Source organism: Ananas comosus, linkage group 13 (assembly GCF_001540865.1).
Source record: "Ananas comosus cultivar F153 linkage group 13, ASM154086v1, whole genome shotgun sequence".
NCBI lineage: Eukaryota > Viridiplantae > Streptophyta > Magnoliopsida > Poales > Bromeliaceae > Ananas > Ananas comosus.
The window spans coordinates 10,251,917-10,278,700 of NC_033633.1; the positions used below are offsets into that span (position 1 = coordinate 10,251,917).

A 26,784-nucleotide genomic window follows, 5' to 3' on the forward strand; every position below is an offset into this window, starting at 1 on the left:
CCTCCTCCGACTGATAAAGTTCTTAATTCAAAAAACATAGTTAAAGACAATTAGAATGTCACCATCACTTTTAACAATTAGAATGCCACCATCTCTTTTTGACGCACTATATTTTGTTAGATGGAATTATTATATTTTAAATATATCTTCAAATTGCGTATTTAGAAACTTTCGAATTTATTACTCTTAAATTTCGTGCTTATTAAAAAAAATGATCACAACTAACTTTGTTCAAATAAAATGTAGAATGATTTGAAATATAAATCTGTAAGTTGTTTTCCTCCAATATTTCATAATTTTGTAACTAGAAGCTCAAAATGATATATATATATATGTAATAGCATGCTAAATTGAAAAAGCTAACATGTTTTATAATGCTTTTATAAAACATATACTTTTCTGGATTCATATACTTTTATAGGCCGTGTGACACCCTCACTCTCTTGTTATGAGGTTACCTACCTAATCGCAAAAAATGACATGCCACAGTTATGACAACTTTGCTTGCGGGTACCAAGGGACACAAATTTTGTTGATATTTGTTTTTAAAATGAGACTGTTCCATGGTGCAAATCCGCTATGTCTGTCCCGCTTTTGCGACAGAATAAAATAGTTATCCCATGATCCGTAATGTCTAAAAATTTAGTTTCTGTTGGTATCTCAAATAAGGATTACCAACTTTTTTTTTTTTTAAGTTTATTTAAATTTAAACTAAATAGAATTAAATTTTATCATTTCAATTAAAATAAATTTAAAAATAATGAAAGTACCGTAAATGCAACTATCTTTTAAATTACAGTAGAAGTAAATAACATTTAAAACTAAATAATGTTTTTACAAAAAAAAAAAAAACTTATTTGAGGCAGGGCTTGGCGAGAGGGATTGGGGGCGGATCAATTCTTTTACCATCTTCTGCCCCGAATTCGCCTCAAATCATAAAAGAATGTCCCGCTTCTTACCCCGAAATTCGTTTATTGATTCTCGCTTACTGCTCTGTTTTTAGGATCCCCAACCCAGATCCATTTGCTTCCCTAAGTAGTCTTAAATTGAATTTACTCAGTCAAAAATGTTGGATACGGTATTGTACATTGCTTACTGCTCTTTCAATCCCGGATAATGGATTGCGACAAATTTAAGACAAAATCTTGCATAATGAAAGAAATTTCTTATCAATTTTCAAATTTGGAATTTATTTGGAAAAAAAATTATTTCTAAAGTTTTCTAATGATTGATCGACTATAGTCAATTATTATTAATTGTGTACAATCAATTAAATAAACCACAAAACATTATAGAATTACCCAATCAGGAACATAAAAAATTTACATGATTTAACTAAAATTCACAAGTAATGGAAAAAATATTGTGCATAAAATTTTTCTACAAAAACTTTGCTCTCAACACATGAATAATGACGGAAAATACTGTTCTCAACACAAGAATAATGAAAACAAAATATATCAATTTAACAATTCTAATACTAAAATAGAACAAATTCCTTCAAACAGAGAATATTCCAACTTTTTCATCTTTCATCAAAATACTTTCTGAATCTCTCTCCTTTTCTCCTATTTTTGTCACTTTTCAAAACCATAAATTTATTGCACAATTGTCCGTAGTCCTGCTCGATGTCATGTGATTAAATTTTTGGATCAGAGAATCATTCGGAATCAAACCGATAGGTATAAATTTATACATGTTTATAAATACTATTTGAATGTACGTGCAAATGTATATAACAATTATTTTAATTTATTTCAAATCAAAATAAAATTGCGAATAATATTTATCTAAAAATTTACAATAAAAATTATATATTTTATAAGTTTATATATAATATTTTATTAGAAATATCTCCAATATGCTATATTATTTTTTTATATATATTGAATATTTTTATATATTTTTTGAATTATGATGAATTTAAAATTCAAGTATATGTTTAAAACTAAAAACATCAAAATTTAATTTATATTTACTTTAAAATTAATAAAAACACGTACTTTGAATTTGGGTTTCACGACATACGTAATTTTTGGCACAGAAAGAATTTTAATTTCTCTTTTCTTACGCAAACAAATAACGTAACAAAATAAATAATGTAAATAAGATGGATAGGAATATTATTTTTTAACATATTAATCTTTATTTGATAAATCTTTTAACAGATTAATCATAGCCGTCCGTAGAATTGAATTTATAGATAGATAGAAATATATTTTTTTAACAGGTTGATCATAGCTGTTCGCTACTATTTGAAATATTTTTTAACAAATTGATCAAAACCCTTCGTAGGAATTATTTTTTTATTCTTTCTTGATTTCTTCATTCCGTCTGCCATTGCAAGAATTCCTATTTGCTTCAATTCAATGCTAAGAGTTTGACTCAACGTGCTTGTAATTTTTTAGTCGTCAAATTGCCTCAAGATCCATGCAAGACTATTAATAGTGTATCCCGTTAAGTCTCTTTTGCTAGTGCTATATAAATGTTGAGGCGATCCAACAGCTAAAAAATTACGAACACGTTCTCAACTCCAATGCGAAATACAACCATAAAAATGATAGAGCACAAATCAGGATCTTAATAAGATCCTAGTAAAAGAATATTTCATTATCTCTCAAAACCAATTACTCATACCAGATTCAATGCTAAGAGTGGACTCAACATGTTTATAACTTTTTAGTCGTCAGATCACCTCAAGATCTGTACAAGATTATTATAAGTGTATCTTGTTAAGTCTCTTTTACTAGTATTGTATGGATGTTGAGGCGATCTAATAGCTAAAAAATTACGAGCGTTCTCAACTCCAATGCAAAATACAGCGTTCTCAACTCCAATGCAAAATACAACTATAAAAATTTAGCCGAAAAATATTTGAATTTGTTCCTTCGCATGTTATTATCCCGCAATTAACAAAATCCCGAATAAACAGCAGGATCAACAATGAATAACAATACCGACCGTCCCTAGAGCAAGTGGCAAAGGGCTTGGTGGTTGGTACCCGAGACCCAAGTTCGAATCCTAATTGATTCACATTTACAGCTAAGTTTATTTCTAAATGAAATAAATGAAGCGGGTAGCGTGCTACCTATCTCTCAAAGAAAAAAAAAAAAAAAAACAATGAACAACAATCTTAAAAATGTTTTGGTGTGTTTCGTACTAACAGTTACTACAACACGCCGAGCCGTAGAATCAAATCAGAAATTACATATTAACATGTCATTTTACTATTATAACTTGTTGTTATCACTAAGAAGTAGCCGAATTGAACTTTTAACCACCATTCCATAAATAATTTGTGGAGACGAGGGTCAAAGGAAATTCATTCATCCATTCTTATTGCCACATTATACTTCATAATCTTGAATATCTCGAGCCCCGTTGAAGTAACTTTCGCACAACCGTTTGTGTGAAGAACTTCGAGGTGGTCGCAGCCATCCCGCAACGCTTGCAACCTGCAATTGCAGAGGTTTCTGCGTCGACTTGCGTCCAAGAGCGTCAGTTTCTTACAGTTTAAGCCGATCGCTAGCCAGCCCGGGAAGCGTACCTCGTGGCACAAAGTGAGACTCCACTCCTCGAGCAGCGGGGGAGCCTTCGCTATTCTGGCCGCCGAGCTATCGCCATGAACCGACACATTCGGAGATTCAAGAACCGAAGTCTCGCGGCGAACTTAGAGCTGATCACATGCAATCCGTCCCGTCCCACCCAGTTCTTCAAGTTCGATGCATTTAAGTACTCAAGCCCGCGCCACTCGGGGCTTCTGACAAGCCCTCTTAAGAGAGAAAGCATGTAGGAATCGGATTCTAGATAAGCCAAATTGCTTGAAGATCTTTTGAAACTGGTCCCATTTATTCTGAGGCAATATGAGATCATACCGGCATGAATGACAGGGCATGCTCTGACGAGTGTGCCAATCTCGCGGTTATAACATTCTTCAATCCACGACATGAATAGGCGAGATTTTCCAAACCGGAATCAGTGATATTGCAACGATAGAGCGAAATGGATACAAAGCCTCAGTAGATATTGCGCGTATGCCTGATAAACTTTTGGGTTATAATCATAGTGGGATACTAATGATCCCCGTGGAAAATTTTGAATCTCGAACCAGCGGCGGCATGTAAGGCCGAAAGCGTTTCTATCTGTTGCATTCTGAAGCTTATTGAATATAGTGAGCAGATAGTCGTCAGGTAAGTGGCTCTTGGTGCAGTCTACGCGACTATCCATTATAGAAAGATAGAAGCTTCGATGAGCTACTGACTTTTTTTTGATGGTTGCAAAGCTTACTAAATTAAGATTAAAATTTAAATTTAAATTTGAATTCAATATCAAGATTTAAATTTAAAATTGGTATTCTAATTGAAATTTGATTTTGAAATTTAATTTTGTAATTGACTCGTATGTTGTTTAAATTATATTGTTATGAAGTTACGAATTGTTTTCCTCCAATATTTCATATCATCATAATAATTAGAAATGCAAACAAGTACGACTACCTTAAATCAAAGAAGCTATTTGTTACCGACAGTCCCTATCGCAAGTGGCAAAGAACTTGGTAGTTAATACTCGAGATCCCAAGTTCGAATCCGAATTCTGAAGTGGATAGTATGCTATATTTCTCTAAAAAAAAAGAAGTTATTTGTTTGAAGGCCTTATAAGATTTTACTTAGCTATACACATATTTACTTTTATATATAGACTCTATAATCACAATGGTTCAAAAAGTGTGCACCTTCACTCCTTTTGCATGAATCTCACTTAATCACACCCGACATGCCAGTATGAAGATAGAAAGATTCCACTTACTTTGGGACATTGCTAGGGGTAACCAACTGCTCCTAGAAGTTTTTAACTCTATGGATAGGTGCTTGGAATTAGTTAGGTTAGATTTATATCTCAAACCATCATATTTACATGGGAGGACATCTTAGGGCACACTTTTGAATACATATCTATGTTCCTGTCTTGCATCCAACGTTTCAAAATCAGTAGGACTAGCCCGGTCAAACTGATCAGATCGCTTAACTATTTTTTATCTGGACCAAACTCATAACCTTGGATTTGAGATAATCAAAGGCAGTAAAACCTGGTCGGCCCAACCGAAGTTTGAATGGACTGGCGAGACAATTTAATGTTAAAATGTCCAAAACTACGTACTAAAGTGATTTATCAACTAAACTACTGATTTCATTTTCCTCTCTCTTTCTTCCCCCTAAGATCAAGCATTCAAGCCCCATAGTCAATTCATTTGATTATAAGAAGAATAATGGAAAGGTTAAAAAGTATAAAACTCCATTTGGATTTAACTAACTAATCTTTAAAAATTTTGATTTTACTTTCTAACCTTTTTAGTTTATTTGATTTGAGCCAATTAGTGGCTCTTTAACTACAAATTTGAATGCGGTGTTTATCTTTACGTACATAGTTAGTATATTTTATGCAATTTACGTAACTATAACTTTATTAAAGCAAGCAATTAGCTTAAATTTTGCATTCGAAGAGCCATTAAATCATTTAAATCAAATAAATTGAAAGGTTGAGTACCAAGATCAAAATTTTGAAAGATTGAGTAGTCGAATCAAAATGGTTTATAGTTCACTTATGTTTTATAGATTTTTACCTAATGACAATTATACCCAGTTTAACTTGACATATTTTATTATTTGTCCTAAAACATTCCTTTATTTTAGATTTCTCTTATTTTCTAGATGCCTAACAATTCTTTTTTGTTGCATATAAAATGTTACAACACCATTCTTTTGGGAGACTAAGCTTTTGAAGAAAATGGTTGTTTCTCATCATTTAACATGGTTATTAGAGTAAAGAGGTTGCGAGTTCGAATCCAATGAAACTCCTAGCATTGTTTAATTTTGTCCTATTTAATTCATATCCACATCATGGAGCTATTAAAAGGTCTATGAGCCTGGACATGTGGGGGAGTTTGAACCCAACCAAGCTCCTAGCTTTGTTTTATTGCCTCTCATTTAATTCATATCCACATCTTGCGTTTGTCAAAGAATGTTAAGCCCAAACGTGATGGAGAGTTTGAATCCAAGCAGGCTCCTAGCTTTGTTTAATTGCCTTCCATTTAATTCCAATCCACATCTTGGGTCTATCAAAACATTCTAGCAGCTTAAGCTTTTGAATGTAAGTTCATCATCAAACGTTCTTATATATCATATAATGTAAACTCAATTAGGGTTCGGGTCGGGTAGGGACAAAATTCATATCCGAATCTAAATTTTTCGGGTTTTCGTTTAGAATCTGGTAAATCCGCTCTCTTCGGGTTCGAGTTTGACGAAAACTTCGGGTATTCTCACCCGTTGACATCCATATCAGCACTTAGTATGGAATAGCTTGTTTAGATGACTATTTTTCAGGAGGCCTATTTGGATGCATGGACATCTTATTTATTTTTTCTCTTCTATACAAGAACAATATGATTGTCATAATTCTCTCTCTCCCTCTCTCAAAAAAAAGTAGTGTAATAATTATCTAATGAGAAGTCTGATACTGTGTTATTGATGTGATGATATGGTAATGCATGCTTAGTGATATAATAATAATTAAGATATTATATCACTATTACATTGGTGAAACATTATGATCTGTTCGACTTTGAGCTGATCAATTGCAGCAATTTAGAAAATTTGGGAAAGAAATTTACAAGAAATTAAATTCCATGACCAAAATATCATGTCCATCTTAAAGCTGAGGATCAAACATTGTTTAAACGACCAAACATGATATAATTTAGTCAATCTTTTTTTTTTTTTTTTTTTTTTTTTTTTTGTGATGATTAAGTTTATAAAAGACACTCTTTTATATAATAGACTCATGCTACACTTGCTGAACCTATTCAGTGTAGCACGATTCTTATATTATCGTTCCGATGTCGTTAATTTTTTGTTGTTTCTTAACATATGGTAATTACATTCATAACAATGTAATGTGCTATTAAAAGAATTATAACTAATAGTAATTTCTGCTTAAGGTGTTAAGATTTAAGACGAATTCTCAAAAATATTGCTTTCTTGGTAATCAAATAAGAAATTAATTTAAAGATGGGGAAGACAATACAAAGATAGTTTCTTTATTAGGTCACATCAATGTCTGATTGTAAATTTCGGTATTGAGACTCTTATTTTGACTTTTCTCTCTATTTTGCTATGTTTTTAATTAATTCTTTAATTTGGATTGGCTAAAAATATAGTAACAAAATGAATGAAAAGTTATGTAGAATTAATTTTACAGTGCAATTCTGTCACTTCCCAATTCTGTGATATTATTAAGACTGATAAAAGTTTTTGTTAGAGAATAAAAAAAAAATAAGGCTGGATTAATTTTAAAGATTACAAATTCAGAATTGCAGAATTTCAATAATCATGTATTATTTTGTTCCATCTTCTGCAGATTTAGGGATCTTAATTGATTACCTAGTTTTTATTAATCATCTCGCTATAACATTGAAAACAAATATCTTTACAAATTTTTAAGACTTTCGGATGTAAGTTTATGAAGTAATATGATTATTAGAATCGGCACCAAGGTCTTCCACGGTCAAAAATAGATGAAGAATATACCAAGTTACAATGACGGATATCAATAAGGTAGCCAGTTCAACTAGGTTGGGAAGTTGTCAATGGCAGTGAAGGAAGACCATCTCCACAAGAGGATGCCCCTACAGTCAAAAGACGGAAGATGAAAGATGGAAAGGGCCGGCGAGGATGCCCCTACACTCAAAAGATGGCAGATGAAATATAGGAACAAAAGATGGAAGATGAAAGATAGGAAGGGCTCAATGAAAGACGGGAAGGGCTCGCCATGAGCCATAAAAACAAAAGCCTTTGCACTCAAAAGATGAAAGATGAAAGATGGAAGGTCTCGCCATAAGCCATAAAAAGAAGAGTGCAATGAACGAGAAGTGACAGATTATGTCACACTAGTCTTTTTGGCCTTATACTAGATGAAGTCAAAACTGATTGAATTAGAGCAGTCAAATCCCTACACTGTCAAATCCGCTAATCATTGCAAATAACTCCTTGTCCACCCGCCACAGAGATCCCTGGTACCTGTGGTATTAGAAATATCAAATATAATTTAAAATTTAGAAAATATTTATTCAAGGGGATAAAAATTTGTCAATGAAAAAGAGATTTATATTTATAAATTGACAATAGTTAAAAACTCTGAAAAATAAATTTATGATTTTATTATTTTATTTTGTAGGAAATTTTATATGTCCTTAATTCAAAAAATATGGTTACAAATAATTAAAATGTCAACGTTCATTTTTTTGACGTACTATGGGATCATTATATTTTACATATATCTGCAAATTGTATATTTAGAAACTTTCAAATTTGTTACTCTTAAATTTCTTAGGTGTGTTTGGTTCCACGTAAAACTTTCGGTGGAAACATTTTTTTACGTCATTTAGTGTTTAGTTTGTAGGGAAAAAAAAAAGTTTTTCATGACAGTTCTTTGGTTGAAAGAAAAAAAAAAACTATTTAATATATTTATAAATAAAATTATATATAATGAGAGGGAGGTCACGGTCCGCTTGAAAACACTGCCCATGAGGCCGTGACCTGCGATTTTTGCTCCACGCCTTTTCGTTTTACGCCGCTCTCGTGCGGAAAACGAAAGAGAATATTTTCATCCAAATATGTAAAATTATTTTTCAGGAAAAAGTTTTTTATGCTGAACCAAACGAGCACAAACTATTTTTCAGCTGAAAATTTTTTTTCCATCCTTTTTTACATCAAATCAAACACAGCCTTATTGATTAAAAAAAAATGATAATAAGGAACTGTTTTCAAATAAAATGTAGAAAGATAAAAAAAAATACAAAACTGTAAGTTGTTTTCCTCCAATATTTCATAATTTTATAACTAGAAGCTTGAAATGATATATATATATATATATATATATATATATATATATGTAATATTATACTAAATTAAAAAAGCAACATGTTTTATAATGCTTTTGAGTTTATGCTTTGTTCTGCATCTATATACTTTCATAGGCTGTGTGACCCTGTCACTCTCTTATCATGAAGTTACACTATCTAGTCATGCATGACATGCCAGAGTTACGATAACATTGCTTGCGGTACTAAAGAACACAAATTTGTTGGGATTTTTTTTAAAGTGAGACAGTTTCATCCACCGTCGATTATGCTGATTATACGAATCTCAAATTAAGCACGACGGATGGTGAGTGAGACTGTCGCACTCTCCATAGGGCGAGACTTTCTCACTTTGGGGACCGTCTTCATAAAATTTTTGTGCGATACTAGATGATTTTTATAGTGTTGCATAATACTGTAGTAGTATATCTTATTGATAAGTGGTTTTAGGTTTGTAAATGGTTAGTATCCGCTATATCCACCCCACTTTCTTGATGGGATAAAATTTTTCCTATGATTCACACTGTCTAAAAATTCATTTTGTAGTGTTTTTGGGATTTAGCTTTCTGAGAGACTGTAGCATTAGTGGCTTCTCGACACATCTGTAGGGTGTCGGGACGAGTCGGAGTCGTTTTGGCTCGAAATGGACGCAAAAACGGATTCGAAGCTGTCAGACTTGGAGTTCGGATACTGAAATCTGTAAACTGCAGGATTTTGAGTGTTGTGTACCTGTACTCGGTACCTGGGTGGAGTACCGGTGCCCCAGAGGATTTACCGAACGCAGAGGTACTCTTGGGTCTGTGAAGTTTGTATTGAGTACCAATACCTGAGTGGTGAGTATCGGTACTGGGACTAAGTACCGATACTGCATTGAACTAGTACCGGTACACAGTGGCTGTCGGAGTATCGGGTACCGGTACTCAATACGCAGGCGGCATAATTGAGTTGGTAAGGGGTCTTTTGGTAATTTTGTTGTTGGGTTTATCCACCAACCGACCCCTAGCTATATATATCTGAGTTGAAGCTTGCAGAAGGAGGATAGCTGCTCATCTTTCTCTCTCTCTAGCTATTTGAGGATTTGATCTCAGTTCCTTTCTTCTCTTCTTAGGAGGATCGTTCTTGCACGTGGGTTGTTTCCAGTTGAGGCAAATCTTGTGCGGGGTTCCTTCTATCGACTCCCCGCCGGTTTTGGACGAGCGTTTGAAGTGGGTTAATATTGACCGAACACTTCGAAATTCCTCCTAAGTTTTAGAAAATGTCAGCATGCTTATATTTATAGTATAGTCTTATGTTAGTAGCTCGAATTTATTGATTTGTATGTTTTATATGAAATCTGAATTTGGAGTGTAAGCTAATGATTTTAGATGAATTTTATATTCTAAACTGAGATTTGAATTAAGAGAAAACTCATTAAATCTACACCCGACACTTTTAAAAAAGTTAACAGAATTAGCTTGCGGAGCTGTTTTTCTTTTGTATCACCGCTGTTAGTGCGTCGTGGATACTTGGTTTAGTGTAGGTTGAGTTTATACTCGTGTTGAGGGGCCGAGCTCGTTTTACAGCAGAGTTAGGCTATTTTGTACTGTCGGATGCCGTCGGGGCTAATGGTGAACCCAGATTCCTATACCTTGCATCAGATTGTGCCGAGAGCACGCGAGCCTTGGTTGTTAGACCGGTTTGATCAATTTGTGTTGATTATAGCCTGTGTAAGCCTGATTGAGCTCGACACACGCTTGCATACTCGGTGGGGTTGTTCCCACGAGTTCGCTCCAGAGTGAGGCTTTTCTTGCGTTGATGTCGCAACAGTCTTGTTTGGACAGTTTTCTTGGACCGGCCACCCCCGTGGGTGGTGTGCGGTGTGCGGTGTAGTTTGAGTACCGGCTGGACTGGCTAGCCGACGGTCCCTTGAGATTGGGTCAGTGTAGTTGATTTGTAGCTAGTGATACATTTCTATATCTACAGAGGGCCTGATTTGGATAGCAGTAGTATAGTGACATATAGTTATAGAGTTATTTCCAACCTATTTTACTATCTTTACCTATTTGCTCATACGTGTATTATAGACTACTTAGTGGGTGGGCCGTTGGGGTTGATGACGGTACCCACTGAAGACTATTCTGTTTTGCAGTAGTTCTCACACCCAGTTGTTGCCACCTTTTTGCAAAGCTTTCGTCTGCTGCTGCTGCTATTGATTCTGATCGAGGTAAGAGAGCCGCGAGCTAGATCCCTACTTTTTCCGGTCAGCTGATTAGCAGAGTACCCCTATAGAGGTAGTTTTGGATGTTTTCATGTACATACGGTGGTGTTTTGCTGTACTCTCTGAGTTTTGATTGTACTTTTGGAGTTTGTATGTACAGTGGGCCTTTTATGTATACATGAGTTTTTAGTTTTAGCAGCTCTATACCTTTTGTTGTTGCTTATATCTGTTTGCAGGTTTTGCTTTCGCTTCGTATACACGAAAAATTTCTATATATACTGCGGGTCTATCGGCATGCCCGGGGAAACGTTCTGGGGCATGATACATTTTTTGTTGATGTCTCCATTCAAACCTGCCAATTATTTTTTTTAAAAAATTATTTAAATTTAAACTAAATAGAATTAATTTTTATTATTTAATTAAAATAAATATAAAAATAATGAAGGTGTCATAAATGCAACTATCTTCTAAATTACATTTTTTTTTAAAAATAAATAACATTGAAAACTAAATAATGTTTTAATGGAAAAAATAAACTTATTTGGGGCCAAGCATGGTGGGACGGATTGGGGTGCAGATCAATCTTTTACCGTCTCCTACCCCGAATTTGTCTCTGATCATAAAAATGTCCTGCTTCCTATTCCAAAATTCGATTCGTTTATTACCTCCTACTTGCTGCTCCATTTAAGATGTATTGGGACGAAAGCTCCACCAATCCGGATCCATTTGCATTCCTAAGTAGTCTTAAATTGAAAATCATGGATAAAATTTTGTACATTGCTTAGTACTCTTTCAATTCTAGGGTAATGGATTGGTTTGAAGGTTGAGCCTTTCCTTTTAAGTTTATTTTAGCAGGTTTTAAGAGATAAAAAAATAATGACAAATTTAAGACAAAATTTTGCATTAACTTTGTTATTTACAAGATTCTTGGAGACTTTTAATTTTTTAATTTTTTGCTAGCTTTGTATTGTGAACTGTGTATGCTAAATTATAGAAATGTGCTTAGAACGCGATTCTCCGTTATATAACAATAAAGGAAAATTCTTACCAATTTTGAAATTCAGAATTTATTGGGAAAATATATTTAATTGCTAAATTTCTAAAATTTTATAATGATTAATTGACTATAGTCAATTGTTATCAATCGAGTATAATCAATTAAATAGAGCACAAAATATTACAGAAATCACCCAATCAATCAAGAAACATCAAATATTCTTGTGATTTGACTAAAATTTACGAATATAAGAGTTGGTAGGAGTTTTATTGAAAAATATTGTGTATAAAATTCTTCCACACTCCTTCAAACAGAGAATGTTCCAACTTTTTCATTTTAATCAAAATACTTTCTCAACCTCTCTCCTTTCCTTCTATTTTTGTCACTTTTCCAAACCCTAAATTTATTGTACAATTGTCCATATATATAGCTTGATATATTGCTGATTAAATTTGGGCAATATTTTGAGATCTGTCGAACTGATAAAGTAAGAAATTTAAAGATTAGAGAATCATTCGGAATCAAACTGATAGGTATAAATTTATATATGTTTATAAATACTAGTTGAGAGTACATGCAAATATACGTAATGATTATTTTAATAGTTATCTTAAATCAACATAAATTTTTGGATCGTATTTGTTCAAAAGTTTATAATTATTAATTTTTAATTAACCCGGTTAGACTAGTTGGCTCGATTGGCTTGATTCAATTTTTTGAACGATGATTCAACGTAATTGACGCACCTACTATTTCGTCCTCTCGGGTTGAAAATTAGTATACAGCTGACTACTTTTAAACATAATTTATTTTACTAAATAATATTATTATATTATATTTTAACTATTTATTTTTCAAAGAAACCTAATTTGTTGATAATCTGTTCTTTTCTCAATAAGAATATTGGCCAAAGAAAATTCTTCCATATTATTCTTTTTAGAAGGAATAATTTTTTCATACTGTCTCATTAAAGTATTAGATATATAAATCTATGAGTTGTTTTCCTCCAATGTTTTAGTACAATATAAATGTATGACCTACTATACTCAAGAAGTTGTATATTTTAAAGGTTATGAATTTTCACTTTGCTCCGCTTCTTCATACTTTTATATTGCAATAAGATAATTTTATTAGCTGCAGCAACTCAGGAAGTATGTGCGGTCACTCTTTTGGAATGAAGTTTAGCTAATCACACCAAATAACTGGTGATCATAGTTAGTTAATTCGGATTCGGCAAAAATTCGGTACGAATATTATACACATAAAATTCGTTTTCTAATTTTTAAATTCGTTGAAAAATTCGGCTTAAAAAACGGATTTGGTATAAAATATAAAATATAAGATATAAAATATAAGATAATTTATATTTAAAAATAAAAATTATAAATTTTTTATTCATATTTTCAATAATTTAGCAATAATTCGTGAATAATTCACGAAATATTCGTGAATAATTCGGCTGGCCTAAAAATTCGCGAATAATTCTCTTTTTTTGAAAAAAAATTTGTAAACGGACCGTTTAATTCGGATTTTCAATAATTTGCGAATGGAGATTAGTTTGCAAAGGATTACTCTAAGCGTTCCCTTAAATGTCCCCCAAAGTGTAGCAGTATAATCCTCGATACATAGTTTGCATAATGATCTGTAAATTTACTCTTTCACCCTAGAAATTTGTGAGGAATTCATGGATATAGTTTTGTATATTATAAACCACTCTTTTAATGAACAGTAAAGGTTGAACTTCGAATTTGATATGCTTTACCTTTCATTGGAGCCGGACCTTGTTCCAACAGGTACAAAAATTTGATGAGAATAGTCCCCTACTATCTCATTTGTGGTTCATGCAATTTTAAAATTCGAGCCACTAATGGCTTTTGAAATTTGCTTCAAAAATTTGCTTCAGACGTCCTCGTTTGTGTTGCCATTCTATTCTTGGCCTTTGAAAATTGCTTCAGACGTCCTCGTCGTCGGGTCCAAATTAGATTTTCCTGTTTAGACCCCGACAAGTTCGTTGGTGTATTATTTCACACTTTTGACTGGTACCAATCCGACTCGCTAACAATAATAATTCATTAGATCTAAACCACCAGCCTAAAATATTTAAACTCAATTATTATTACTAGCGTATATACCTCATATATTTTAAGTAAAATTATTTTTCCACCCGATGTGAAATTATTAGGACATTATAATTTTTGCTAAACATTCTACTGCTCTCTCTCGTTTCGAAGAGAATTAAGATTATGTGCCACAAGGTGGAGATGATGTGGCAGTGACTGCAACGCCATATCATTGCCAAGTCATCCTGGTGATTGTAAGTGACAACGTGGTCCTTAAAGCAAGTGGCAAAGGGCTTGGTGGTTGGTATCTGAGACCCAAGTTCGAATCCTATTTGATTTACATTTCCAGCTAAGTTTATTTTCAAATGAAATAGACGAAGCGAGTAGCGTGCTATCTATCTCTCAAAAAAAAAAAAAAAAAGAAAAGAAAAAAAGAAGAAGATTGCTTTAGCAGTTCTTACATCATTGGTAAGTTAGCATAGGATCAAGTTGATTGAACTGCACGATTAAATTACAACCATCCAAAACATTCGAATCAGCAAATTTAATAAATTAAACTTTGACCGACCGTCCCTAGAGCAAATAACAAAAGGCTTGAAGGTTGGTACCCGAGATCCCAAGTTCGAATTTTAGTTGATTCACATTTTCAGCTAAGTTTATTTCTAAATGAAATAAATGAAGCGGGTAGCGTGCTACCTATCTCTCTCAAAAAAAAAAAAAAAAAAAAAACTCGAAATGTCACTCAAAGTTAGAGACTATTGGGCTGCATATCGAGTTCTAACTGCATTATAATCTTATACGCATTAATTATATAGTTTGTGAAATGTTGTGAGATTTATTTATAGAAAAAGTATTTTTCATACCTTTTTTTTTTTTTTTTTACTTAAATAATCTATATATTTCGCATTTTGGAAAAAATTAGAGAATAAAAAAAGAACTTTATATCATATATGGAAAAAAATAGTAAACTATTTTTTCTGACAATCAAACAAATTAAAGATATAAAAGTATGCTTTTGGATAATTTTCTGCAAACCAAAAGGAGGTTTTATAAAAATGAACCGAAAAATATTTTAGGTATGAAAAATACTTTTTCATTTGTCTTGTTTGACGTGAAAATACTTTTTTGTCAAAATATTTTTACAATTTTGTAAAATAAATTTAAAAAAATTTTAGCTGTTAAAAATGAAAACTCAAGCAGCGTAAAATTTTTTTTTATTTATTTTCTTACCAAATCAAACAAATGNTTTTTACTTAAATAATCTATATATTTCTACTGGTGAGCATGAAAATATGTTTTTGTAATGAAGCTTTGGCGCCACCTCCTCTTCCCCACTCCTTTCTCCCCTTTCAAACCCCACCCTCTCCACACCGCCGCTCTCCCCCTCCCCTCCTCCCCAAACCCTAACCAAACCCTAACCCTAACCCCGCCCTCCACCCTCTCCACTCTCTCCACCGTCCTCCGCTCCCTCCCCTCCGGCGCCGCCGCCTCCTCCTCCGCCGCCGCCGCCGCCGCCGCAGCCGCAGCAGCAGCACACGGCGCCTTCCTCAAATCCGGCGGCCTCTCCTCCGCCGCGCCCTTCTGCAACCACCTCATCTCCATCTACGCCCGATGCCGCCTCCCCGTCGCCGCCCGCAAGGTGTTCGACGAAATCCCCCAACCGGACCTCATCTCCTACTCCGCCCTCGTCTCCGCCTACGCCCGCAACGGCCTCGGCGCCGCCGCGCTCGCCGCGTTCAAAAAGATGCGATCTTGCGGCGTCCCCTTCAACGAGTTCACCCTCCCGACCCTCCTCAAGGCCTGCTCCGCCTCCTCCGACCTCCTCGCGGGGGCCCAACTCCACGCCCTGTCGGTAACCACCGGTTTCAATCTCGACGTGTTTGTTGCGAACGCCCTTGTCGTCTTGTACGCAAATTTCAGAATGTTGGGAGAGGCCCAGAAGCTGTTCGATGAAACTGCGGAGCGGAACGTGGTTTCTTGGAATGGGCTGCTCGCGGGTTACGTGAGGAATGAACGGTGCGAGGACGCGGTTAGGTTGTTTAAGGAGATGGTATTCAACGGGACGACGCCAAATGAGTTTGGTTTCTCATGTGTGTTGAATGCCTGTACAGGCTCGCGGGATTCGCAGAGCGGTTGGGAAATTCACGGTCTCCTTACCAGGCTCGGATACGATTCGGACCCTTTCACGGCCAACGCGTTGGTAGATATGTATGCGAAATTGGGTGCTATCCAGTATGCCACAGTGGTTTTTGAGAGGATCTGCGAGAGAGATATTGTTTCATGGAATGCTTTTATTGCCGGGTGTGTTCTTCATGGGCACGATTACCAGGCATTGGACTTGTTGTCGCAAATGAAGGCATCGGGAACATTGCCTAATGCCTTTACTCTTTCTAGCATTCTTAAGGCTTGTGCGGGAGCGGGGATGTTGGGTTTGGGCCAGCAAATTCATGGTTATTTGATCAAGGCCGATTCTAGTTCCGATGTGTATGTGGGCGTCGGGCTTGTGGATATGTATGCAAAGTCGAGTCATTTGGAAGATGCAAAAAGGGCTTTCAATTCAATCCCGGAGAAGGACTTAATCTCATGGAATGCTCTCATATCGGGTTGCTCACACAGCAATCGACATGAAGAAGCACTTTGTCTATTTAGTAAGATGAGAAAGGAAGGTTTTAGTGTGAACCGTACTACATTATCAGCTGTTCTTAAGTCCATGGCGAGTTTAGAGGTCATCAGTGAGAGTAAGCAGGTTCATGCGCTAGCAATGAAAGAAGGTTTGATATCAGATTCTCATGTTGCAAATGGTCTCATTGATGCATATGGGAAGTGCGGTTTAATAGAAGAAGCAAAAAGAGCTTTTGAAGAATGTCCACTTGATGATGTAATAGCCTTCACATCTATGATAACAGCTCTCTCTCAGGGTGGACAAGGGGAGGAAGCCATAAAGCTTTTCTCCGAGATGCTGAGAAAGAAACTTGAACCAGATTCATTTGTTGTTAGTAGCCTTTTGAATGCTTGCGCTAGTTTATCTGCGTACGAGCAAGGGAAACAAATGCATGCTCACATGCTTAAACTGCATTTTATGTCCGACGTCTTTGCGGGGAATGCTCTTGTTAACATGTATGCAAAATGTGGAAGCATTGAAGATGCCAACTTAGCCTTTTCTTTAATACACGATAGGGGAGTTGTTTCATGGTCCGCCATGATTGGAGGGCTCGCTCAACATGGGCATGGAAAGGAGGCATTGAATTTGTTCAGAAAAATGCTTGCTGAAAGAGTGAGCCCTAACCATGTAACTTTAACTAGTGTTCTTTGTGCTTGTAACCATGCAGGGCTCATTGAAGAGGCCGAGCATTATTTTGACTCGATGAAAGACATGTTTGGGATCGAAAAAACTCAAGAGCATTATGCATGCATGATCGATCTTCTTGGGCGAGCTGGCAGACTAAATGACGCAATGGAGCTCGTAAATAGTATGCCCTTTGAAGCCAATGCTTCTGTGTGGGGAGCACTTTTAGGGGCGTCTAGGGTTCATGGGGACACGGAGCTCGGCAGAAAAGCCGCTGAGAAGCTTTTTGTGCTTGAGCCAGAGAAGTCTGGGACCCACGTGCTTCTTGCGAACACTTATGCATCAGCCGGCATGTGGGATGATGTAGCTAAGGTTAGAAGGTCGATGAAAGATAGTGGAGTTAAGAAAGAACCCGCCATGAGCTGGATTGAGTTGAAGGACAAAATTCACACATTTATAGTGGGAGATAAGAGCCATGAGAGGAGTACTGAGATATATGCTAAGCTAGAGGAATTGGGTGAATTGATGAACAAAGCTGGGTATGTTCCTCTGGTGGAGGTTGATCTTCATGATGTGGAAAGAAGTGAGAAGGAATTGCTTCTTTCTCACCATAGTGAGAAGCTGGCTGTTGCTTTCGGATTGATTAGTACACCACCTGGCACCCCTATTAGAGTAAAGAAGAATCTTCGAGTGTGCAAAGATTGCCACACAGTGTTCAAGTTCATATCTAAGATCGTTTCAAGGGAGATTATTATTAGAGATACCAATCGGTTTCATCATTTCAGGGAAGGAGCATGTTCTTGTGGGGATTATTGGTGATGCTACAGATTAATTAAGAAAGATTTACTCTGGATCTTTGCTCAGATCTTGATATATATTCTTGCAAAGACACTGATACCTACGAGATATAACAGATCTCTGTTAGTTCAGCGTGAATGAACTTGGATTTTACCCACTGAATTTTTTCATTTGACTTAATAACTTAAAGAAGGTCCCTTTTGGGGAGGGGAAGCGAATTGACCATGAGAGCTTGGATGTTTTCACTCATAGCTTGGCATTTCTTATACCGTAGAATTGTGTACGATAGGCATTTGATTTATTTTTGCATTGGGAAAAGCATTTCCTCATGAGTAGCTATTCTACTTGAGAGTTGTAAGTTGTTCTTAAAGGTTGTTGAAGGAATCTAACATGATATACTTGAACATTGATAACATTGATAACACCCTGACGCATTTCCTCTTCCCTTTCTTTCAGTTAACTGTGCTAAAGATTTCTGCTGCTACTGTTCAATCAGGTTTCAAACTTGGGAGAATCACATCAAGCTTGTGATTCTTGGAGTCAACTAGATTAAATTTGGTAATATGCAAAGATCTTTTTTTTTTTTTTTTTTCTTCTTCCTGTTTTTGCATCTTTATGTATCCCTAAATTCATTTTAATTTCTGGGCGACATTTAGTTATCTGTCTGACACTATTCGCTCTAAAATGTAAAATGGTCCTTTATTGAAGTTTCTGTAAAGTTCAGTAACAAGATATATCTACATTTCACAATGCAGAAGTTTTGCGTAATTCAGCTGTTCATATTTCACAATCTTGTCTCGTTTATTTGTGATTTCCAGATTGTGCTCATCAACAAACTTTTCTTAGTTGTCTCAACATATGTTAGTCTATGTGCTCCCAAGGTTAAGATTAAGGAACTCGAGATGATCTTTGTATCAATTAGATTTGTCTTAGAAAGATGGCTTAAATGTATGACCAGATTATGGCATTTATTTGGTCTGTCATGCAAAGATGGCCTTGACAAGGTTCTCAGGATGATCCTTAAGCAATTAGGTAAATCGTGCAATTTCTCCGTAGCGCATACAATATCCATGACTTCCTTGAAAATTGCTTGATTTAATCTTATTTAAATCATACTTATTACATGGCCACCTTCATTTTTGGCCTATATTTATAGCACCTAAACATACCTCTTTTCTATCATCGAATTTCCTTACATTCAAGTGCAAGTTTCACCACTCAAACTACAAATGGTGAGCTCCTGCTACTATGAGTGGTCTAGACTCTCGATAATTATTTTTCATGATAGTATCTCTCTAAATTTAAATATTACTTATTTTTGTGACTCTTTTACATGTATAATTGGAAAGGTAAGAGCACACATATTTGTTGCAGTACTTTTTTGGTCATATCTTAATTGGTGGAAGTGGTAGTTGAAAGAGTTATGAAATCTTCTTGTACGATACTATGTATATATTTTTTTTCTTGATGTTTGGATTAGGCTGGATGCGTCAAGCTTGGATTATGGGGCGGAAGGGGAGGAAATCTCTGCGACATCGATGGTTACTCTAGACGCCTGTCGAAGATTGTAATTCGTAGCGGTCAAGCTATCGATTCACTAGCATTTGAGTATGTTCTAGACGGGAAGGCATACGAGGCTGGCCCATGGGGTGGTTCGGGAGGAAACCCCTCTCAGGTATGATTTTTATTTTGTATGTTCTTGGAAATATTTTCATGTGTGTCAAACTTCAAAAAACATCAACTTTAAGGCATGATTTAATTGAGCAATTAATCAAATGAGAATTATTTGTCTCTTGAAAATTTTCTCATTTTGATTTCAATCAAAAGGCCAAGTCGGGTTGGTACATTTAAGAATTAAAGGAAAATTAATATTGCTTTAATAATGCGGTCCTCGCCGAACTCTTTTGTAGGATAAATCTAGCGTTGTTCTCTAGTTAGGGCTTGGGATAAGTAAGCTACTAACAAGACCAAGCCTGGGTTCATAACGGAGTTCGACCTTACGCTTTAGATGGGGCCTGAGCTCGGCCCGACTTAACCTTGCTTGATTTTCGACACCCTTGTTGTGAAACTTCTAGCAAGAAATATTAATCTTTCTAAAGCAACACATGATATTCTTTTTCTTTTTGAAAAAATATATATATTTGTTTGTAGATCGTATTTGACTCTGGCGAGTACCTGACTGCAATGAATGGCACCACCGGTCCATTCAACCAAGTTGCCAATGTAGTGAGGTCGATCGCTCACTTTCATCACCAATGTTCGCAAGTACGGGCCGTTTGGACTGGAGCAAGGAACTCCTTTCTCCATTCCCGTGGCAAATGGTCGAATTGTTGGCTTCTACAGACGCTCCGGCGCGTACATTGATGCCATCGGGCTTTATCTAATGCCCAACTGACGTCTATTCTCATGCTCGTCATCTTCCGGAAGGAGTAGACTTTCGATCAATGTAATAAAGTCGAGGATATAATGGCCTCGTGCATTGTTATCCTTTGTTCAATTTCGGGGAATAAAATTGGATGAACTATTTTGTTCTTGAATGAATGATAGAGTTCTCCATCAATTCCTTAATATGATTACTTTATTGTGAACATATTATTTTATACATTAATTGCATTTACTAATTACTTATAGTTATTTTTATTGGGGCTTGTTTATGGAACAGCTCTTCTCCAAGAAACATCACCAATGTCCTTTTATTTCTCTAATCCAAAAACTATCAACTCACCTCATCATATTAACTGAAGTTGAACCTCTACTTACTGTGATCCTCACTGATAGTTTATTTAGTTTTGGTTATGATTTTCATTCTATAAATTCATTGTATCAGGTGATATTTTAAATAAAAGGATTAATTTTATACAGCTGTCCTTCTAAATATAGTGAATGGTAAATATCTTTATAAAGCTTAAGTCCTAATATTTTTTAATATGTTCTAATTTGTCAAAAATTTAGCATCTGACACATATTCGCATTTATAAAGAAATATGAATACGAATATAATTTTATTGAAAATCCTATCGTATTCGACCATTTTTATTCTTAGATGGCGCGGTTTTGAGATCCTAAGGATGCCCCGAAATTGATATCTAAATTGTCAATGTGCTTTTCCCAAGTAGTCAAATTTGGCATTTATTTTTCAAATCTTTTATTATTAGAAAGATTTCTTTAATTTTTAAAATTTGCTCACTTGCAACTTATGAATTTATTTGCATTTGTTGGTTAAATATATTTTAGAATCACTTTTTATTTTTATTTATTTATTTATTTTTGTCGAGCAATGTTAAATTTATGAGATAAGGCGGAGCACGTTCGAACAAGTCCATCGATCATCTTTGAATGGAGATGCATAGGTTGCATATGAAAATATTGTCTCTTTTTGTAGTAGAAAATTAAGAATAGTACTGTGCTACAGTAGTAATACAATTATGGGAGTACCTAATGACATGATAATCCAACATTAAGAATCTAACAATTTTTAACTTTTCCTTCGTCGTAGATATAGTTTACTTGATACGCATAGTCATTATCAATTAATTAGTGCATATTAAAAATTTTCACGTGGTTAATTTAATATCATTTTACTCTGATTATAGATGGTGGATGGGGGAATAAGAGGTTATTCCTCCCTTATCCTTATCCCCAAACACACGAAAAAAAAAAAGATGGGATAGCTGTGTGGGAATAAGGATGAGAACAGCTGTGTGGGAATAGGGACGGGATAGCTGTGTTCGCTTAAATGGGCCAGCATCCTGCCCTGTGGCGGGAGGCTATGTGGGCAGAGTCATGTTCGAAATGGCGTGAGGCTGGTTGGGTCGAGTCATGTTCGAAGTGGCGTGAGGCCAGGTGGGCCGAGTCACAATCAAGACCCGTGGGCGCTGTTTCTGTACGATTTAAGTGAATTGGTTGTGTATTTCTAACAGCTCGAGCTTTTGGGATTAATGNGTGGGAATAAGGATGAGAACAGCTGTGTGGGAATAGGGACGGGATAGCTGTGTTCGCTTAAATGGGCCAGCATCCTGCCCTGTGGCGGGAGGCTAGTTGGGTCGAGTCATGTTCGAAGTGGCGTGAGGCCAGGTGGGCCGAGTCACAATCAAGACCCGTGGGCGCTGTTTCTGTACGATTTAAGTGAATTGGTTGTGTATTTCTAACAGCTCGAGCTTTTGGGATTAATGGTTAGCGCCAACGATCTAACAAGCTGTGTGTGAATAGGGGTTAGAACAGCCCTGTGGGAATAGGGATGGGAACAGTTGTTACTATCCCTATTTAATTTTTTAAAAAATTTAAATTTAAAACTTTAAATTTAAATTTTAAAATTTATAAATCTATAATTTGTAATCATAAAATTAATATATAATTTTAAAATTTAAATTAATATTTCGAAATTTTTAAATTTAAAATTTGAAATTTTTGATTTTTAAATTTAGATTTAATTTTAAATATAAAATATAAAATATAAAATATAAAATATAAAATATAAAATATAAAATTTAGAACTTCGAATTTTTAAATATGAGATTTAAAAATTTAAATTTTAAATTTAAAATTATAAGTTTAAAATATAATATAAGAGGTAATATCATTATCTTCTATTTATAACTACCAACTATTTTTCTTATTCTATTTTATTTATCCAAATACTATTTTTCTTATTTTGAAAAATAATTCAATTTTCGTCCAAACATAAAATTGGCCTATTTCAGAATTAAGAAAAGTGACTGACCGTGCCGAGCATAATGGCTAAAAGAGTTTGAGGGTTGGTGCCGGAGGTTTCATGTTCATATTTAATAGGGATTTTCAAATTTTTTGGTCTAATCCTAACGTTAGTAGAGATTTTATCAAAAATCCGACAGTATTTGAGCGTTTTCATCCATCGATGGCGAGGTTTTGAGAGCCTAAGAATACCCCTGAATTGATATCCAAATTGCCAACGGGCTTTACTCAAATGGTCAAATTTGAGATTTATCTTTCAGATCTTTCATAATTAAAAGAATTGCTTAAATTTTCAAAAATTTGCTTACTTGCAACTTGTGAATTTATTCGCATTTATTGGCGCTCAGTGAATCTAATATATACAAGTTGTTATATATATATATTTTTGAATCACTTTTTATCTAATTTTTTTGGTCAAACAACAATAAATTTTGTGAGACAGATCAGAGGGGAGATTAATTGTTCAAACTAGTCCATCGATCCTTTTTAAATGAAAATGTATAATAATATATAGGTTGCATCGGGAAATGTATATGGTTTCTTTTTGTCATGGATAATTTAGAATAGTACTACGCTGCAGTAATAATTCAATTATCAAATTAAGCACCTTAGGACACGATTATTATTATCCAACATTAAGAATCTTACAATTCTTTAACTTTTCCTTCGTCCATATAGTTTAGTTGACACCCGTAATCAATATTAATTGATTAGTTCTTGTTAAAAATTATCACGTGGTTAATTCAATATCATTTTACTCCGATTATAGAAAAAAGATGAGACCAGGAGATTCACGATCGAGACACGCCGGAGCCAACGCGATGGAGTCGTCATTTTAAGACCCCATATAAACAAAGCTTTAATTTTTTCGGTTTTCGAACGTTAGTAGACGTCGATTTTAGTAAAAAAGTAGAATTAAGAAAAGCGACCGACCGTATTAAGCATATTGGCTAAAAGTTAGAGAATTGATATCTGAGATTTCGAGTTCGAAGGCTAGTTACATTATATCTCAAGCTGAGTTCATTTCATAAAAGACTTGTGACCTTTCTCTCTTTTGAAAACGAAGTAAAAAGAATTAATAAATCCGCACATTCATGGTACGTAGCTACAGAGGTTTAATTAAGTGTCACATTAAATGAGATGCAAGAGTCGGTTTGGACGTATATATATATTAAGTATGCATGCACGAGTTCCTAGTTTAAAAATTGTTTGATGTAATATTTTATATAAACCATGCGCATCACATGGTCACTTTCATATATCTTCACCTACATCCTCGGCCTCTATATATATAGCACCTAAACCTCCTATCTTTTCCATCACCGAGTTCATCAACTCCTTACATATTTAATTACAAGTGCAAGTTTCAATCACTTCAAGCTGCAAAATGGTGAGATCCTGCTACTCTGGCTAGGTGTGGTCGAGACTATATATATATATATATAGATAATTATTTATCACAATATTTCCGATCTAAATTTAAATACTAGTTGTTTCTGAAACTTTTTAGTTACATGAGTAATTGTAGGACAAGAGCGCACATATATATATATTTGCCACTGTATTTTATTCATAATATCATGATTGGTGAAAGCGGTAGTTAAAAGAACTATGAAATCTTTCTGAATATATACTACGTGTTTTTTTATGTTTGGTTCAGGCCGGACGCGTCAAGCTTGGATTATGGGGAGGAAACGGAGGAAACCCCCGCGACATTGATGGTAACCCTACACGCGTGTCGAAAATTGTTGTTCGCAGCGGTCAGGCGATCGATTCGCTGGCATATGATTATGACCAAGATGGAAAGACTGTTCAGGCTGGTCCATGGGGTGGTTCCGGTGGAAACCCCACTACGGTATGATTGTCAGAAATTTCAATTGTAAGGCATGGTTTAATTGAGTGATTTATCAAATAAGGGCAAGCTTGGGCTCTTTAGATGAGGCTTGACCTCGGACCACGACCTAATTTGGCTCGATTTTAAATTCGACACTCCTGTTGTGAAATTTTAGCAATAAACATCAATCTTTCTAAATCAACACATTTTATTATTTTTGTAGATCGTATTTCAAGCCGGTGAGTTCCTGACTGCAGTAAATGGTACCACTAGTCCATTCAACAACGTCGCCAATATGCTGAGATCGCTCACTTTTGTTACCAATGTTCGCAAGTACGGGCCATTCGGAGTGGAGGAAGGAACTCCCTTCTCCGTTCCTGTGACGAATGGTCGAGTTGTTGGCTTCTACGGACGCTCCGGCGTGTATGTTGATGCGCTCGGGATTTATCTGATGCCCAACTGATGTCGATTTTTATGCCGGTCATCTTCGCAAAGGATTATGGGTTTCGTTCCATGTAATAAAGTCGAGGATGAAATGGCCTTCTGCATTGTAATCCTTTCTTAATTCGGAGAAAATAAAATTCGATGAGCTATCTAGTTTTCGAAAGAATGATGAAGTAATTGAAGCTAGTGTGTTTCCTCCATTATGTTATCAATAGCTTTAAATCATGGCTTCTTTGGTAATTCAATAATTTAATTCTAGTTGTACTTTCATGGATAACCTTGTAAATTTGAATAATATTATAAATATTCTTTAAAACTTTAAAATATCACCAACTCTCTTTCAAACCTTATAAATTGTCGGGAATGGTCCAGTCATCATCCTTTGTTCATTTTTGCCAACATCAAAAGATGAAATGACATCTCTACCCTTAATTACTGATGAGTAAAAATGTGTGGAAGCCCCTCACCTATAGCTTAAGAAGACCCCTTAATTAATGTCACCGCCTCAAGGGCAGGGGTATTCTGAAACAAATTGACAGGTCTACTCCAAGTTTTGAAGGATAAATTAGATATTATCTAATAAAAGTAAGAATAAAACTTAAGTATTAAGCAAATGGTTTAGAGTTTCCTAAATTCTAGGAAGTAGGAATGACCTTGTTGGCCTTCTTAAGTGATTGTGTTAAAATCGGGACGGCGAAAAATAAATCCAGAAAATAACTTAATGCAAGAAAAGAAGAGAAAAAAGGAAAGAGCATATCGATATTTTACGCGGTTTGGCCAACGGCCTACTTCCACGGACGAAGACGGGGCAAAAGTTTTATTAATGTCAAAAGATGAAGTACAAAAAAGATCTCTTAAAAGACCAAAGCCTTAATTAGATTGAAAACGATGAAAGGCGCGTCATAGAAAAGACTTCAAATATGCTCGACTCTCTTGATCGTACGGACAAGCTAATATGCCATGAACACAAGTCTAATCTAATTCAATTTGAATTAGATTTCGACTTATAATCCGTATATACCGAATTTAACCTATATTATATCTAATCCTAATTAGATTAGAATTTAAGTGCAATTTAGATAACTACAAATCTATACCTAACTCATGTACCCTTGCAAACTTGTGAAGTTTTTTATTTATCCCTTTATTTTTATATATATGTTTGAATAATTTCTTTTTCTTTAATTCTTATATATATACAATCTAACAACTTGCATGATTTTTGAGAAAGTATACTAAAGAATAGATATTCTTTTGGAATATATAGATATGAATGTTAGAAAGTTTATAGAAATATAAAGACACTTAATTACTCCAACTATAAATTTTTAGTTTTTAATTTTAATTAATTTAATTTATTGAATAAACTTATTTTTCGCTAAGTTTTCAAACCATATTCAAATTTTATTATCATTTTCATCTTTAAGTCTTATTTACATAGCTTGACTCTAAACATTAAATTTTAATTTAATTAAGTTATAGGCATTTTCCTTTTATCATTATTAATACAAATGACGTAGCAAATAATTTGAGTTTTTTCTACG

At 34.8% G+C, this 26,784-nt stretch overlaps 2 protein-coding genes and 1 pseudogene across 5 annotated transcripts; 2 read left to right on the top strand and 1 right to left on the bottom strand.

Annotated features, from left to right (window-relative positions):
- On the bottom strand, positions 3,323–4,227 carry LOC109719286 (annotated as a pseudogene).
- LOC109719731 (putative pentatricopeptide repeat-containing protein At5g52630) lies at positions 15,442–20,611 on the top strand. 4 transcript variants are annotated; one of them, XM_020246526.1, is made up of 4 exons: positions 15,442–18,623; positions 18,709–18,810; positions 19,733–19,927; positions 20,404–20,611. In XM_020246526.1, the coding sequence occupies exon 1, from the start codon at positions 15,472–15,474 to the stop codon at positions 18,271–18,273; it is 2,802 nt and encodes a 933-aa protein (XP_020102115.1). In that variant the 5' UTR covers positions 15,442–15,471; the 3' UTR covers positions 18,274–18,623; positions 18,709–18,810; positions 19,733–19,927; positions 20,404–20,611. The 4 variants fall into 4 exon arrangements, with proteins under 4 accessions (XP_020102115.1, XP_020102116.1, XP_020102113.1 ...); XM_020246527.1 differs by having other exon boundaries at positions 18,749–18,810; XM_020246524.1 differs by having other exon boundaries at positions 15,442–18,606.
- LOC109719732 (protein GOS9-like) lies at positions 24,240–25,440 on the top strand. Its single transcript, XM_020246529.1, has 3 exons — positions 24,240–24,352; positions 24,623–24,817; positions 25,020–25,440. The coding sequence occupies exons 1-3, from the start codon at positions 24,350–24,352 to the stop codon at positions 25,257–25,259; spliced, it is 438 nt and encodes a 145-aa protein (XP_020102118.1). The 5' UTR covers positions 24,240–24,349; the 3' UTR covers positions 25,260–25,440.